Here is a 17,807-nt window from a genome sequence, read left to right on the forward strand (position 1 = left end):
TTTCACAGTGAGAAGCACACAAGCGCCTCTAGCGGCTGTCAATGAGACAGCCACTAGAGGCTCTGGAGGCTGGCTTAACCCTCAGTATAAACATAGCAGTTTCTCTGAAACTGCTATGTTTATAAAAAAAAAGGGTAAAAGCTAGCCGGACCTGGCACCCAGACCACTTCATTAAGCTGAAGTGGTCTGGGTGCCTAGAGTGGTCCTTTAAATACCATTTGTGTTTACTATCGAGTCACAACAGACATTTAACAGACCCACAGTCACCTATTCTATTAAGGTTAGAAAGTGACTGAGTATTAAAGCATATATTCTGAATATAGCACAGGTTAATGGTGATTTATTGCCAATGTTATTAAAACGATTAAGGGTAACTTTGTATAGCTAACTCTAAATATGACGTTTCTTTTTTCGATTGGCTCTAATTTTTGAGATACTGGCTTCTTCCAGTGAAATAGATAACAAAAGCAGAATAATTATTGATCAGGTGCTCCTTACATTAAATGGAAAGTGGAATTACATAAAAACAAAGGTTTTCATTTAATATTGTTAGATAAGCTTTCCAATTGATTTAATAATTATGGATACATTGGTAAAATGATTTAATATTATCAAACATAGTTAAATGTTGTCATATTTTGATATTTTGATAGGACAATCATGTTGGAGGCTCCAGTAGTACCGGTAGCTTGCCATTTGGTGTACGCTCTATCTACCTTTTAAAAAAGTTAAAATGTTTCCTTTGTCCATTTTCCCACTATCATAGGCACTCTTCAAAGGTTTTACAAACTCTTTGCGGAGTGTTCTTCAAGCGTCACTCTAAAATAAGCAAGTTTTGCTTGTCTTGCAAAGTTGAGAGATGTCTTTCCTTTGTTTTCGCAGAGTGTATTCACCACAAATGTAGCAGAATGCATTAAGGTTGTTTAAGCAGTCTCTTCATGAACTGGTATTTTTATGAACAACAAAAAAAATCAATATGAAATTATATGCAGCGGATACTTTGCAAAACAATGTTCAAGAAATATTAGATTAAAGATTACAATATCTTAAAAAATAAATGCAAAATGTTACAGTAAAAAGACAGACCAGATCCTGCCGCATATGTTAGCAGCGCTGTGGTTTCACTAAGGAGATGGGCTATGTCAGATAGGGAATGCACTGGGGAGCTAGGTGGGCAGTAGATTCCTGCGACAATGATTGAATCGGGCTCTCGATTGTGCCAGAAAGGAAATCAAAGGTAGTAGGAGAGCTAAAGTTGTGTAAGGGGGTAAACTTTATGGAATTGTCAACATAAATGACAATGCCACCTCCTCTTTTTGATCTGTCATTTCTATGTCATGAATACCCATGTATTGCAATGGCAGAGTCAGGTATTTATGTGGTTAGCCACGATTCAGAGAGCACAATGATTTTGGGCTTGTAATGTGAACACCACGCTTGCAGTGCATCGATTTGTGGTAGTAAGCTGCGGATATTACAGTGCACAAAAGAGAGGCCTTTCTTAGCTGGAAGGCTAGGAATGGAATCTGTTGGGGTACCATGGTTAGACCCTACATCATTTGCAAGGGCAAGTAACATGAGTAATAGGAATTTGGACATCATCTTTGTTTGGTAGTATTGCAATTGTAGGGTTTTATACTTTTGTAGGGTGGGGGTTGGAGGGCTGGATGGCAGATAAATTACAGAAACAAAGCAGGCCATGATGTATACGAATTTGGTTCTCCGTTTGTGGTGAGTGGTGCTTAAGAGGGTAGTGGTAGGAGCATGGCAGGCATGTGAAGAGGGTTAAAAGGATTATTCACAAATTTAAATTTGGAGCCATGAACAGGAGGGGAGGAGATGAAAACCATATAGTGCATATATGGTGAGGAAGTAGTGCTTACACTACACATGTGGCTAGTTACAGAACACAAACATAAATGCAGCAAGCACAATATCCACTTTTACCAGTTGAAATGGTTATAGTAACTACAGTGTTCCTTTTACGAAACATTTATTCCCATCCATGTCAATGATAAATGTGCAGGAAAAATATGGTCAAGGCATTCCTGCTGTAGAGGATTCCTCAGTCAAGTAACAATGAGTTTGAAATCATATTTTAGTCCCTACGCAATTTCCTCCTTCTTTTCCGATACCTTTGGTCATTAACTAATGGCATAAATGATGTCAACCTCCTCCCATTCTAGAGCCACAACCTCTGTCATGCTATGTTTTCTGGAGTGAAAGTTCTGTCATTATTGCCCCGTATTTGGTATGAGTGAGACTCCCTCTATTTTTCAAATAGACTTATTCCCTCTGTGTCTACAGGTCAGGACACCATCGGTTCCCACCCAATAGGGGGTATTTAAAAAAATGCAAATCCAAAAATAGAGCAATGTAATAAGTGGGCAAGTGACCATTGAAAGAAGTGGAATTTCCAACTAGATTTATAGGTTGAATTCTCTACTTTTGGAACTTGTCCCTCTTTGCTGTTGGGAACTATTTTATTGATTTCCAGTGTAGCAAAAAAATAAAAAAAAATAAACACTGAATATGTGAAAAACCTATGTAGTTTGTTCAGCTGTTAGTTTGAAATTTTTTATTCATTTGTTATTTTGATAAATGTTTTTATATCTTTTCAGAGTTATTAACCAAAGTGAGATTTCAAAGTGAACTTTTGATTTAAGGTCAAAATAGCCAAATTAGAAACATTCTCAGTCAGCTATAATTCTAGTTTGGTTACTTTGGAATAAAATTTTAAAGTCTCTTTGAATTTTTCACTTTAGTAAATAGCTCTGTTTATTTGTAAATGTTTGTTCTGTCTAAAATGTTTTTTTGTTTTTTTTTAAATGACAAATTATTTTGTATTAAGACAGTTATTTTTCTCATGTTTCCAGAAAAGATATCCTGCGATTTTTGGATGCAGAGAGAGATGTGTCTGTGGTTAAAAGCAGTTTCAAACCTGGAGATGTTATTCATTACGTGCTGGACAGACGTCGTACTCTGAACATTTCTCAGAACTTGCATAGCCTTCTGCCAGAAGTGTCACCGATGAAGAGCCGTCGTTTTAGGACGTGTGCGGTTGTGGGCAACTCTGGAATTCTCCTTAACAGTGGATGCGGCAAGGAGATTGACAGCCATGACTTTGTAATAAGGTGAGCGTCCATCTGGTGCTAGAGATTAACACTTGATGGATTTATCAGCTTAAGGTGCTGAAGGTTGATATCTAAAGCTTTAAAGAAACGCTTCAGGGTATAGCTGACCTATTCATTTTTTAAGTGTATTATTTAGACAATGCTTTAAAAACATATACAAAAAAGTATATATTTTGTTGAATAATAAATTAAAAAGGGACTCACGTTTGCAGTTCCTAAATTTGCAGGCTACAGACTTTGTAGCTTCTACATTGATCTTTGCCGATTTAAAGACATGACTCGGCCATCAAGATGCTGACATAATTTCCTATGTTGGTGTTGAATAACCCATTAAGAACCTAGAACCACAAGGACACAGCACAGCTGAACAGTACCCTGAACTCTACAGTTGTATGTGAAAAGCGAGTAATAGCTTTTCAGATGTGAAATAAATGGGTGATGTATAGGCATATTGCTGCAGTGATTGTGTAACCTGCCGAGGTTATAAAAAGGAAGAGAGAGATAGACTTTCTTGCCTTTGTAAGGAACATAATGGATAGAGGCCTCAATTTAGTATAGTTGGATAAGTTTTCCAAATGATTTAATATTTCTTGGTAAGCTTTTTAAAAAAAATGTAATATTATGAAAAAAAAAACTAATTTTGTAATAGTTTAATATTATTTGAAATACTGATTTTTTTTTATTTTTTTTTAAATATGATCTATTGTTTGATATTAGAATATTTTAGCCAGAAAAAAATAATAATTTTAAAAGTTTATCCAAAATTATTTATTAATATGAAAGATTACCCAACAATATGAAATCACGGCCATAATGTTTGGAGAATCCCTTTTTAAAATACCTCTGTCAATGCCTATAATGTTTAAAGTAACAGAACATATAAGGGAGGTTGTCTGACAATAACCTCACCCTGCCAAACAAAGCTAATATGTGTCATTCGATCTTTTCTTGTAATTATAACTGTTGTCTGTTGAAGATAAAAGTGTCATATGATTTCACGAGAATAACTGCCTTATTAATATAGCCTTTTTTGCTGTAATTGTTATTGTCTGCTACTTAGCAAAATAATCTGATCGCAAGGATATAGAACATTATGATGTGAATCAACTGATAAGGTGATGTTCACAGCAAGATAACTCACACTCTCCAACTGACACCAGAAAAAAACCTCAAACTCATAACACTTTTTATTAAATTACATTTATTTTATTTTATTATTATTATTTTTTTCTTGTGCAGTTTCTAAGAAAACACTTGTATACAATTGCAGGTCACACATATGCTTACATACATTGCTGAACACTTATTGAAAAATAGTCATTTGTTGTCAGGTCAGTTAGCTGCTTAGAAACTTTCCACAGTAACTACTGAATACACAACTGCAATTTTCAGTAATTATATAGAGAATGATCACTTGAAACAGATTATATATATATATATATATATATATACAGAATATATTAGAGTATAGGAGCCACAGGAAGGCTACTTATCACACAGGACACAAATCGTTAAGCTCAAAAAGAAAGTTTGAGATTGGGCCAGTATGTTTCAACAAAAATGAATAGTCAACCAATTCCCAAGCTAGGTAAGATTATGGTGATCACACAGAGTCCAAAAAGGAACGCATTGAATCAGAGCCAAGGCATAGCACCATACCAGCCTAAGACTAGAAGGCAGCCAACACCCAAACATCATGAACGCAGCAACATGAAATGCCCAAGTCTTTCACAATAAAGGGTCTGTGGAAGGGCCAAGGTCAGCGTCTCCTCCAAAAGGCCCTCCGCAGGGGTGGGGAGCCTAATGAGGACAAACCTGAAAATGAACATTCTGAAAAGTGGCAGATATGCCAAGCAAAGGTACCAACAAATTATGACCCAACACATTATAGACAGGTAGTATAAAAACAGGTTGTGCCATAAAAACTAATTAATAAACCAAAATATCCAATAAAAGGAAAGTAAAAACAAATACATGGTTTACAAATATAATCCAAATATTATAGTGGCCTGAGTTCTTATGTAGTTTATTTCATCCCTGCGTGCAAATGCGGAAAAAAAAAGAGAGAGAGAAATGTACGGATAGTGTAGTATTTGGTACACTGGGTGGATAACAGACAACAACGTGCGTAAGTGCCCACTCACATATTATGGAGCTTTCGTGCAAGCTCCAGTAGTAGTATCAATGTGTAGTGGTCTTATCTCCACTAGTGGATATAAGCATAGGTAAGGTCACTCTTGTAACTCACAATGAAACATGTAATGACAGAGTAAAATCCAATAGTGCAATATTGTAAGTACAGAGTATATAAAATTACAAACAAATATAGGCAAGAAGAGCTTTTCATTAAAGCTCACATTTTTAGGTGTAAAGTGGTATCATCCCCACCCAGGGATATGGCTGATTCACTTATTCTCCACACATACGAAAAAAGAAGACAATATATAGTACTCCCTGCATTACGTTATATGAAGGAAAAGTTGAAAATGTATTCACAATTTGTTCAGTTTTTGTAGCGTAGGTGTAACGATCCCCACGAGGATCTAATAGTACTATTCCAGCAAAATGTGTATCAAGTTGTGCCAGGAACTATAAATAAAATAAAATTTAGTAAAATAAAATAAAAACAACAATAAAGGCTGGCAGGTTTAAAAAATTAAAAGAACCTAATTGCTTTATTGGTAAATACACTTAAAAACAACTTTAAATAAAGGTCCACCTGTAAAACTCGTTAGGACTTTATTATTTTACTGCTTGGTTTTAAGTGTATTTACCAATAAAGCATTTAGGTTCTTTCAATTTGCACAATTTGTAAAATGAAAAAAAGAGGACACTCTTCACACATAAAGCACTTCAGGAAGTTGAAGTGTTTTAGGAGTCTGTAGTGTCCCCTTTCAAATGTGGGAGTTTCTTGGAGCAAGTATGCAGTGATGGCAGTAAGTGAAGCAGTTTGCAGTATATATTTCTCCCGAGCTAAAATTGAAAAATGTAGGATAGGACTAAAAGTTATTGTGGTACTATGTTAAAAGTGGTCGCCTTAAAGGACCACTATAGTGCCAGGAAAACAAACTCATCTCCCCCACCCTCAGTGTCCCACTCCCTCCGGGCTGAAGGGGGAGAAAGGGGTTAAACACTTACCTTTCTCCAGGGCTGGGCTCCCTCGGCGCTGGGGACTCTCCTCCCTCTTCCGACGTCATCCGCCGCGCGCGCATTCAATCAGTTCAAAGGAAAGCATTTCTCAATGCTTTCCTATAGACGTCAGCATCTTCTCACTGTGATTTTCACAGTGACAAGCACGGAAGCGCCTCTAGCGGCTGTCAGTGAGACAGCCACCAGAGGCTGGATTATCCCTATTGTAAACATGTATGTTTACAGGTGCAGGGTTAACCCTAGATGGACCTGGCACCCAGACCACTTCATTGAGCTGAAGTGGTCTGGGTGCCTATAGTGGTCCTTTAAACACAATATCTCCACATTGTGTGAATAAAGCCCCACAGTTCAAATATGAGACTTGAAAGATTATTTGTGTGTGTGCCCACGCAGAGCCATATTGCGGTATTATAGCTGGGAAGTTTTTGTTTCCCAAATTCTTTATTATTCTATGTTTGTCAGCTTTGATATATTTGAGGTGGGGTGGCCAGGTTCTGGGTGTGCCAATAACCCAGATGAGTACACCTTTGGTCAGGTGTATATATGTGGTAGACAAATAGTAATTTCAAACAAAAAACTTTTACCTAAACAAATAGTTATTTGCTCCTTAAAACATCATTTGCCAAGGGAAAAGCTTTTTGTCTAACTAGTATTCAGGCAAAACCATTTGTGGAGTATGGTTCACTTTAACAGGGGTGCCTGAGAGCATTAGCGAGCAGGGGCCACTTTCCTCAAATGATCCCAGGTGACTATTGGTGACCATAGGCCACTTTCTTGTGGTGCCTAGGCACCTATTGGCGAACATGACCCACTCTACTGGGGTACCAGAATGTGTATTGTGAGTAGGGACATCTTTTTTAGGGCCTGAGCATCTATTGGCAAGTGGGGGTCTCTTTCCACACCTAGCGAGCTGGAGCCAGTTTCCCAACCTATTAGTGAGCAGGATCCACTTTCCTGGATCACATGAGTCATTTATTGGCAAGGAAGGGCCACCTTCCTGGGGTTCCCGGGGGCCTATTTGTGAGCAGGGGACACTTTGCTTAATGGTGCCTCGGTTGTTATATGTAAGCACGTGGAGTTTTTTTCTGAGCAGGGACACTTTCTGGGGTTGACTGAGTGGCTGTTGGCGAGAAAGGGCCACTTTCCCAGGTTGCTTGGGTGCCTATTTCTTAGGGAAACATCTTTGAAATCTGTAAAAAAAACAAATATATAAATAAAAAAAAACTGTAATAAATATTCATAACTATTTGCCTGGATACTAGTTTGGTAAACGCTTTTTGACTGAAATCTATACACATATATACTGTGTATTGGGAATTCCTGTGGTAAAATAACTGAACTTCTTTGAGCCAGGGGCCAAATAGACCCTGAACCAGGGGGAGACAATCTATGGCACTCCAGATGTTATGGACTACATCTCCCCTGATGCTTTGCCAGCATTGTATTTAAGAGAATTATGGAAGATGTAGATGTGCTGAAGGTTACTTACCCCCCACCGCCCAAACTAAAAAAGGGGAAAACAAGTGTATCTGATAAATTAACAGGTGACCCTTTCATTTGATTTTAATTCCTGTCCAACTCCTCATTGTTTTGCCATCATGTCATACAGGAAATATGGTTAAGGTTAGTAAAAGAAAAAAGCTCTGGTCATTTGAAGACAAATACATCTTGGTCATATTGTTTTTTAAAGGGTTAAGAAGATGGACTAAACTCTTATGTTTGGTTGTATTGTTGCTGTTGAATTGGTCTGTCTAGGAAACGGCTAGCTTTAGACGTGTCTAGTATATGATACACAACTTTTTCCTGGTGGGGCATTCCCAGTAGATTCCTGGGATTTGACGTTTTTCTATTCATTGCTATATTTAGCTTATAGTTGGGGAAAAAAAAACTTTGAAAAGATTTGCTGGAAAAACAGACCAGCCAAAAATTGTTTAGGGCAGGGAATCTGAGATTGCATCACTCTGTATTCCAAACTTGTACAAATATACATTTTACTTTTTATTAAGTAAGATAACAGACACGTTCAATAGCATGCAGGTGGTAAGACAGGAGGGGCAATTTATATAATACGAACAAAAATGAACGTGTTGTATCATGATTTTTTTTTAAATAAAATGCACGAGGGCATAAAGATATCAAGCTTCTGGGAGATTGTGACCGACTGAGTACCTACGCCAATCAATGCGCCTCGCTGAGGACTCCAACCAACACCATCAGCACTGCAGACCCCACTTCCAGCGATACAGCTGCGCTGGGGTCTCGCCGTCTCCACCCACCCTGGATCCACGACCAGGATCCAGCTCCCAGTGGGTGAACCTCTCCTAAATCCAGAGAGCATAGCAGGAACAAATCAAGCTATTGCAAGAGCTTACTCTGGGGAGTAAGTGATTATAGCAATCCCCAGAGTGTAGGTATCCCTTCCCCCAAACATGAGCCAAGGCTTCAAGAAAGGTACAAGATGATCTGATTTTAATGACCACACACTGGCTTTTATGCAAGTCCCCATGCAAGGGGCCATCCCACAGGGTGGGACACAGTGCAACCAATCACAGACAATACAAACAAGACACTCCAACAGTGACATCACAATCCCTCCTCTCTATCCTGGAGATAATTGGAAAGTAATCAAATTATCTCCCAGGACAGAGGCAAGACTCCATTAACCACATGGTTACAAAAATACATAAAATTACACAATGTTACAATTACTACATAAAACATATACATGCAACATATCCCCAGATAGCTTAGATCTGAGTGCACATTATTTTTGAATGGCGCTCAGATCGCATACATACAGTTCAATCGCCATGGAGCCATTGTCTTTTCCATAGTCTTTCGTTACACGAATAGGCTCCATGGCATAGCTATCTGGGGTAGCACTACTCACATACTGAAAGTCAGAAATATGCAGAAATAAACAAATAAACCTTTCTGCAGGGGAAAATACAGCTATCAGCACAGGGGCCATAGTCGGAAGGCAGGAGGCTAGCCAGTAGTCCCCTCCAGGCACAAGTGGCGAAGGGCACTTCGTCAAAGAGATCATTAAAATAAATCAGATGGACACAATTTCTTATATATCACTACATAAACATAAGGGTTTACTCTTCATCCCTCTCCCCCCTTTCCCTCTTTGCTTCCCTTTTTCTGTCCCCCTTACAATTAATGCATTTGTAATTTTTTTTTATCCCCCCCATAAAAAGGTGTATTCATGATCAATCATGGCAGAATTTACTCATGGGCTAGCTCCTCCCCTCACATCAGAAAGGACAGGAAATAGAACTCTGAAACTGGTATAAATAGATCCTCCCCCTTCCCACCAGGCAGTCTTTGTTCCTGTCCTTCACAGCAGTCTGGATGGAGTCTGCTTAAGCAGGCCTAGAATTTTCTTTTTATGTTCACCAGGCAACATTTTTCTAGCCCGGCCAGGGTTCATCCTCTAAGCCCTGAAGACCCAGCAACGCATTATTGTAAAAGTGGCTAGCCTGGGTACCCTCTTAAGTGACCGGGGGTCGGACTCAACCTCTCCCTCAGGGAATGAAATTGGTCCATTGTTTATTATTGTAGATATAGTATAATGATCTAATTATATTGGTATCAATGTACAGATTCAAATATCTTTCCTTGTATTGTTAATTTGACTGGTTTACTTTATTACAATTATTTATGCGTTTTGAGATCATATAATAACTATACGATAAAATATTTCAATAAAAAATATCTTAAATAAATAAATAAATCAGATTGGAAAAAAGGGAGACCTTAATATATTACACTATTATAAAACAAAAACTCTGCATACTGTTGATGTTTATAGGTTATCGCTAGCAATCTCAGTAATGAGAAAATGGCTAAAAACAGGGTTAACTCAAACAATAGAATGCTGACCAAAGCTTAGTAACCAAAATGCCAAGGGGAGATAAATATATAGTAGGCATAATGGACAGCAACTCTTCCCCTCCCCCCCAAAAAAAGTAGAAGTTGTCATGGCAGATCAATAACTAACAAAACATGCATTGCGATGATGTTGAATTGAACCCCATCTTTGACTGCTATCAGTGATTGTGCTGTATCAAAGCAGAGTCATTCCTGGTGTTAGCTTACTTTTAGGGGTCATGCAGATTGTGAAACGCCTTTAGAAAAACGCATATGTTTCTTAAGCCGTGTTATGATTGGGGAACTACTGGCTAGCTTAGAACGTTAGCTGATGCTCTAAGCCAGTCAGCAGCTTCCCCGTCCATGGTTTCCTGTGTGAAGAACCTCCGAGAAGTGGAAGTACAGGTGCAGAGCTTAACAACGCAGGAGAGAAAAATGGGGTTAAAATGTTTGTTAACGGTTTAACCTCTAACTGAAAGCTGGTGCCAGAGACCTCCTGGCACCATAATAACTTATTTCCAATGACGTGGTTATGGTGCCCAGATGTTCCCTTTAAGGCACATTTTTATGAACATTAATTCGCCTTTATATTAGCTGCAATGGTTTCTTTTTTGTTTGTATTTATAGTTCAGTGTGAAATTCCAGTAAGGCAAAGTGGCACATTGCATGAAATATGTGTGCAGCTGCCTCTCTGTATGCTTTACGTTGTTGCCTGTAGATGATACTTGCCAAATGAACAGAATTTCATAGGACAGTATTTCATAGGACAGTATTAAACATTTCTCTGCCAGCTGTCCTGTATTTTGTGTCTACTATAATGTCACGTAAAGCAAGATAAAAATGTGCTCCTTTAAATTTAATTGATCCTCTCCATTGATTGATTTGAATGGATATGCAAACCTCATTTACCTCTTCCTGACTCTGCTGCACTCTGCTGAATAAATCAAAATGCAAGGTTATATTGCTATTTATTTAGCTACAAGGATTAGCCATGGAGTAATTAAGGAGATCTGTCCTTCCGGTTCGTACCCACAACTCTTTCTTAAAATCCCGGAATGTTGGTAAGGCGGGGGTTCAGAGTGGGATAAAAAGGACTTGATGGTTCACGCGGTTTATGCTAAATACTTATGATCATTAAGAACAGTAACGCTGTGTTCAGTTTTTGGTAGTTTCAGGAATTTTCACTTAGATATAAATTAAATGTGAATTGCAAGTGAATTTCAAATTCAAGGTAAAAATAATCAAACAGCTGTGCTTCCAGTCTGTCTACTTTGGCCTTAAATTTGGAATTCACATTGAATTCTCCCTTTAATAAATAACGTTGTGTGTGTAGTTGTGTACTAGATGCAACTAACTGTTGTCAATGCCTGTCTGAGATTCAGTAAGTGTATCTCTGAATGGCGGGATGTCAACAATTGACTGGGTATCTGTGAATGTATCTGAGTGACTGGTTGTGAGTGAATGTATATCTAAGTAAATGAGAATCAGTGAGTCCATAACTGATTGGAAGCATTTGTGATTTGACTGGGTGGCTGTATCTTTGAGTGACTGGTTGCATGTGTGATTGACTGCCTGTCTCCAACGACCTGTGCAAGTGGGTAGGTACAACCAGACCAGGGGCCCACTGTAATAGGCCATTGCTAAATATAGGCACAACCACCATGGTGCCCTGCTGGTCAGCGCAAGCACAGCCAGTAATCCTGCTGCGCAAGAGAAAGAGGCAGGACTGCAGGAAGCTTGAAACCAGAGTTACCGGGGCCCAGGGGAGATGTTTATAGTGTGCAGAGCCAGAACAAGAGCTGGGCGATAGTGTCAGTGTATTTATCTGTGCATGTGTTTGATGTTTGTGGATCTGCGTGTGAATCTATGTGAGTATAGGTGTGCATATGTTTGTCTGCTTCAGTGTGTGTGTATCTCTTGGAGTGTATGTGTGTGTGTGTGTTTGTGTTTGTGTATGTGTGTTTCTGTCAGTGTGTTTGTCAGTGTATATATCTGTGCATGTGTGTCAGTGTTTTTGGATCTGTGTGGATCTGTGAATGTGCATTAGTCTGCTTGTATGTGCGTATCTCTTAACGTGTATCTGTAGGAGCTTGGGTATCTGTGTATAGCAGTATTTGTGTGTTTGTTTTGTGAGACAATGTGCATCTGTATGTGTGTGTGGTAATGTAAGTGTATACCTATACATGCCTGCATGCAAATAACAACTGTATGCAAAGAACACCTCTGCATTGAAATACCAACACAGAACACAAAAAGACTTTGCCAACACTACACACAAACCCACACCTACATTGAAACATCATTCCTATATACAAATATACAACAACTAATCATACACACATTCACTATACAAAAGCATGCCTACACACACACACACACACACACACACACACACAGGCACTGCACACAAATACAAACCTGCAAGAAATGGGAAATTGTAGTCCCACAGTGGGCAAAGTATTGTGGGAGTTGTAGTTTGGCCATGTCTGCTATGTAGGTCGATCCAAAACAAATACTTGCCCCAGTGCCCTTTTTTTTGTTATTTTTGCCATTGTGTCCCTTAATGCATTTATGAGTAACTGGGTCTCTCTAATTGCATGTATGAGTAACACAATGTCTATAATTTCATGTATAAGTAACACAATGTCTATGATTGCATGTTTGTGTGTGTAACGGGATGTTTCTGATTGCATGTATGAGTAAGATCATGTCTCTGATTGCATGTGTGAGTAAGAGAATGTCTCTGATTGCATGTGTGAGTAAGAGAATTTCTCTGATTGCATGTGTGAGTAAGATCATGTCTCTGATTGCATGTATGAGTAACAGAATGTCTCTGATTGCATGTGTGAGTAAGAGAATGTCTCTGATTGCATGTATGAGTAAGAGAATGTCTCTGATTGCATGTGTGAGTAAGAGACTGTCTCTGATTGCATGTATGAGTAAGATCATGTCTCTGATTGCATGTGTGAGTAAGATCATGTCTCTGATTGCATGTATGAGTAAGAGAATGTCTCTGATTGCATGTATGAGTAAGAGAATGTCTCTGATTGCATGTGTGAGTAAGATCATGTCTCTGATTGCATGTATGAGTAACAGAATGTCTCTGATTGCATGTATGAGTAACAGAATGCCTCTGATTGCATGTGTGAGTAAGAGAATGTATCTGATTGCATGTATGAGTAAGAGAATGTCTCTGATTGCATGTATGAGTAAGCTAATGTCTCTGATTGCATGTATGAGTAACAGAATGTCTCTGATTGCATGTATGAGTAAGAGAATGTCTCTGATTGCATGTATGAGTAACAGAATGTCTCTGATTGCATGTGTGAGCCCTGTTTGTTAGGCAGGTGGAAGGAGTGGATAGAGATAAAATATGGTGCAGACGAAGAAAATAAGGGGAAATAAATAAACAATTGAGAGAAAGGAAAGGAAAAACTATGTAATAAGAACGAAAGATATAGCAAATGGAAAATAGAGCAATGAAAGAAGAGGGAATGAGGAGAAGGAGGCAAGAAACTAGTAGACTGGGCTGAACTTCGGAAAGAGTTAATTGGTGTTCTCAGTACGGATGCAATGTCATCCTGAGATTACTAGCTATATTTTAGCTATATGTCATGTAGTTTATTTATTTATGGAGGGGCGGCTGCAGTGATAGTTAAACATCCAAGGCTTACACCTACAAAATTACAACTGCAGTTAATTTAAAGGACATTTTAAAGGGTTACTTCAGGAACCATGACCACTTTAGTGATATGAAGTGGTCATGGTTCCTGGAGTCTTATGAGCAACATTGAAATACTGCACACACAGACTTTAACCCTCTTGCTGACTGAGTCGTTATTTCACCTCCAGCAGCATCACTGGGGAATCTAGAGTTCTGACCAGGTTAATGTCAATGATGGCATGCCCACTTACCCTGTACCACACATGTCCTCCACTAAGTCCACCCACCCTGACATCCTTATACCTCCCGCAAAGACGAGTGACATCAGCAGAGGGGGATCGGGTGGCAGAGAGAACAATGCTGGTACTGAGGTCATTTTTATTTTTAGCTTTTTTTTAATTAAGGGTTTGGTCACGGGTGGACTGATGCAGCAAGAGTTACTCTAACAAAAAAACATTCATTATAAACACTGTCCTTAGAATTACCATCAACAGCACCAAGACACTGTGCTACAACAGACCTGAAAAGAGGAATTTGGAAGAGGAACCTAAATAGAGAAGTTCTGGGAGCGTAATAATAAATAGTTTGGCAAGGAAATCCCATTAGAGAAAGATCAACAACACGTGACTCTGGGTTGTGTGTATGTGCAGGAAGCCACAAGTATTTACGTATGCACGTGCAATGAAAAATTCACCCATTTTACCATATCGGTAAACATATCCCCAGATTGTGTGGCTGGCTTACATGATGACAAGTAAAGTAATTCTTCTTTGGGTTTGTAGAGCATACCCATGACCGCTCCCCATTCAGCTTTACTGTCATACAAAGTCCTCAGTTTGTATTTCATAGGACAGTATTAAACATGTCTCTGCTAGCTGTCCTGAATGTTGTGTGTACTATAATGTCACGAAAAGCAAGATAAAAATGTGCTCCTTTAAATTTAATCGATCCTCTCCATTGATTGATTTGAATGGATATGCAAACCTCAAAAGTGGAAAAATTATTCAAAAAATATTTTTTGTTCACATCTAAAACACTTCTAGATGGTCTCACAATTCCAGGAGCACCATGGAAGATAGTTTAGCTAATATGAGGCACAATTGCTGTATGCTCCAATAAAATTATGTTTTGGGACTTTACATTTGCCAGATCCCTTTTTTCTATACGAGTCACAAACTTTTTCCTACCTTCTTATAAGGGGAAAAAAAAAACAGATGAGTCCAGAAAAGGGATCAAAAATGATCTTACTCCCATAAATGTTCCTTGCACAAGCAAACGTTTGTTGTATGATGTTAACAAAAACTCACTGTTTCATAAATCAGACATTTATATTTCTAAGCAATATGGTTAATCAGTCCAGGTATAAAGTTATTATCGATCTCTGTGCACACAAGCAATCACATAGATTTCTGAAAGTCATCTATAATCTTGATGGAATCATGTGACACCTTGAAACAATCCTTTAAAGTGATTATTTACAGCTCAAAAATATCATAGAATAGAACAGAGCCTGTATACATGTTAACTTTTTTTTTTTTACTATAACTTTTTATTGTTTTGCAGGTTACGGGGTACAGAAAAGAGAGGGGGGGGGTACGAGGTTACATATCTCAGCAAATTATACAATATGCGAACGTGTTATACAGAAATAAGATACAAATTATGCATTGCTATACAATTTGGGATGACACAGTGGGGTGGTAGTAGGGAAGCGAAGGCCTACAAGGCAAAGAGGGGTAGAGGGATAGGTAGGGTTAAACAGTGGTGGGTCAGTGTCTTTACATCTCATGGTATGGCCATGTACATTGGTATTAACCTGATAAGTTATCTGTCGGGTTTGTCACCCCCAACCTCCTGGGTAGCCCTCGGTTCAAACGTGTGTTGGGGACATCCCAGACGACCGTTGGGGTCCGTCGGTATTGTTATCAATCGTACCTCTGAGCATTCGTTATGGGTTTTGTTTGTTCAATACTCTAGCATACATTGTCCGCCATGGTTGCCATGCGGTTTCGAACCGTCGTGTGTCTGCACTTTGGTGCGCTGTTATGCTCTCATAGATCTGATACTGTTGGATCTTGTCCCATAACTGAGACTTGGATGGGCAGGCTTGTGATTTCCAGTTAGTTGCTATAAGATTCCTAGCAGCCAATAGTATGAGAGCACTTATTTGCTTGTGTTCCCTAGGAATCCTGGTCGGGAATATAAGCAGGAGGTACATTTGGGGATCCGGAGTTAGGCTCCCTACGCCCAGCGACTCCAGCAAACTCCGGACTTCTGTCCAGAGGGGCTGAATCACTGGGCACGACCACCATATATGGAAAAATGTTCCAATCTCCTTGGAGCACCTCCAACACGTTGGCAGCACAGTAGGGTAAATTTTGTGTAGTCTCAGTGGCGTCATATACCATCTGTAGAGCAGTTTTCTATGTGCTTCAATGTGTGTGTAGCATTTAGTGAGTTTAGAGAGACCATTGAGAGCCTGAACCCAATCCTCAGTGGATAAATTGAGGGAGCAATCTTCCTCCCATTGCTTTTTACATTGGGGAGTTTGACGGGGGACCACTTCTTCCCACATTTTATAGCAGAGGGAGATAGACTTGGGTTTGCCTGGTACAGCCCAGCATCTTTCTATAATTCCCTCTGTTGAAGGGATTTTCTCACGGGTATCGTCGTGTTTTTGTACATGAGTCAGTATGGTACCTTTAAGTCTGAGGAATGTGAATAGTTCCTCCGGTGGTAGGTGCCATTTCGCTTGTATGTCAGCGAACTGTATAACCTCCCTGTCCTCCAGCAAGTGTTGTATGTTGGTGACACCAGCTTTAACCCACCTAGTTAGAGGTAGGTGCGGTGAAGTGGCTTTTAAAGCCGATAGTGGTGCCCTGACGTGATACAAGGTTTTACATCCTAGCGAGGACATGAACGTGTCCCAGATGCTGAGTGTGAGAGTGGTGGTTGGGTACAGGGCTAGTCCGGGGGTTCTCAGGTGTTTGGGTGTCCACAGGGTGTCAACCATGTTCCCTCCCTGAACCTGTTTGTTCTCCATATCTACCCAGCTCAACTCTCCTTTAGGGGAGTGTAGTAGGATCCCGGCTGTTAGCGCCGACGCTTTGTAGTATTGGGCTATATTCGGTAACCCCACACCCCCTTGTTTGACTTGTGTGTACAGGAGTTTGGCAGGGATCCTAGGTCTTTTATTGTCCCATATAAAGGCATTACATGTTTTTTGTAGGGTCTTGAGTATGGGTTGTGCTATCTTTAGGGGAAGCATGCGAAAGATGTATAGGACCTTGGGCAATATGGTCATTTTGAAGGCGTTAATCCTTCCCAACCAAGAGATATGTGTATGTTTCCATTTCAGTGTCTCCGTTTTGCACATGTTGGGGAGAGTTGAAAAATTTAAGCGGGCAGTTTTGTCAACCGAAGGCGCAATTTTAACCCCCAAATATGTAAGAGAGGATGACCTCCAATCAAATTGGTGCTTGTCTTTTAGAGCTGTTATGCGGCCTGAAGGCAGGTTAACTGGTAATGCCTGGGTCTTGTCCTGATTTAATTTATAGTGGGAAACCAGGCCAAAGTCTCTAAGGGTATGTACCAGGTGGGGCAGTGAATGTTCCGGGTCTGTTAACGTCACTAGGACATCATCGGCGAATAGAGCCAATTTGTGTTCCTGGCCTAGTACATGTATTCCTTTGATGTTTTGATGACTGCGGATCTTTTGGGCCAAAGGTTCTAGTGACAGGATATATAGGAGGGGGGATAGAGGGCAGCCCTGGCGTGTCCCATTGGTGATATGGAATTTGTCCGAGATGAAGCCTCCACTAGAAACCTTGGCAGCTGGCGTGCTATACAGTGCATTGATACTTGTGATCATTTCTGGTGGGAACCCATATTCTTCTAAGACCCTAGACATGTATGTCCAATTGAGGCGATCGAAGGCCTTCTCCGCGTCCAGCGCAAGGAGAAGGCCCTCTGTGTTGCTCCTA

At 39.6% G+C, this 17,807-nt stretch overlaps 1 protein-coding gene across 2 annotated transcripts in view; it reads left to right on the forward strand.

Annotated features, from left to right (window-relative positions):
* The window catches only part of ST8SIA4 (ST8 alpha-N-acetyl-neuraminide alpha-2,8-sialyltransferase 4), a 123,338-nt gene that overhangs the window by 44,957 nt on the left and 60,574 nt on the right, over nt 1–17,807 (forward strand). Inside the window, exon 3 of one of the 2 annotated variants that reach the window (XM_063456740.1) lies at nt 2,877–3,134. In XM_063456740.1, coding sequence (XP_063312810.1) covers nt 2,877–3,134 — 258 coding nt within the window. Of the gene's footprint in view, nt 1–2,876; nt 3,139–17,807 lie in introns of those variants that run through there. The other variant, XM_063456741.1, reaches the window with a different exon arrangement.

Source organism: Pelobates fuscus, chromosome 5, assembly GCF_036172605.1.
Source record: "Pelobates fuscus isolate aPelFus1 chromosome 5, aPelFus1.pri, whole genome shotgun sequence".
NCBI classification, from domain to species: Eukaryota; Metazoa; Chordata; class Amphibia; order Anura; family Pelobatidae; genus Pelobates; species Pelobates fuscus.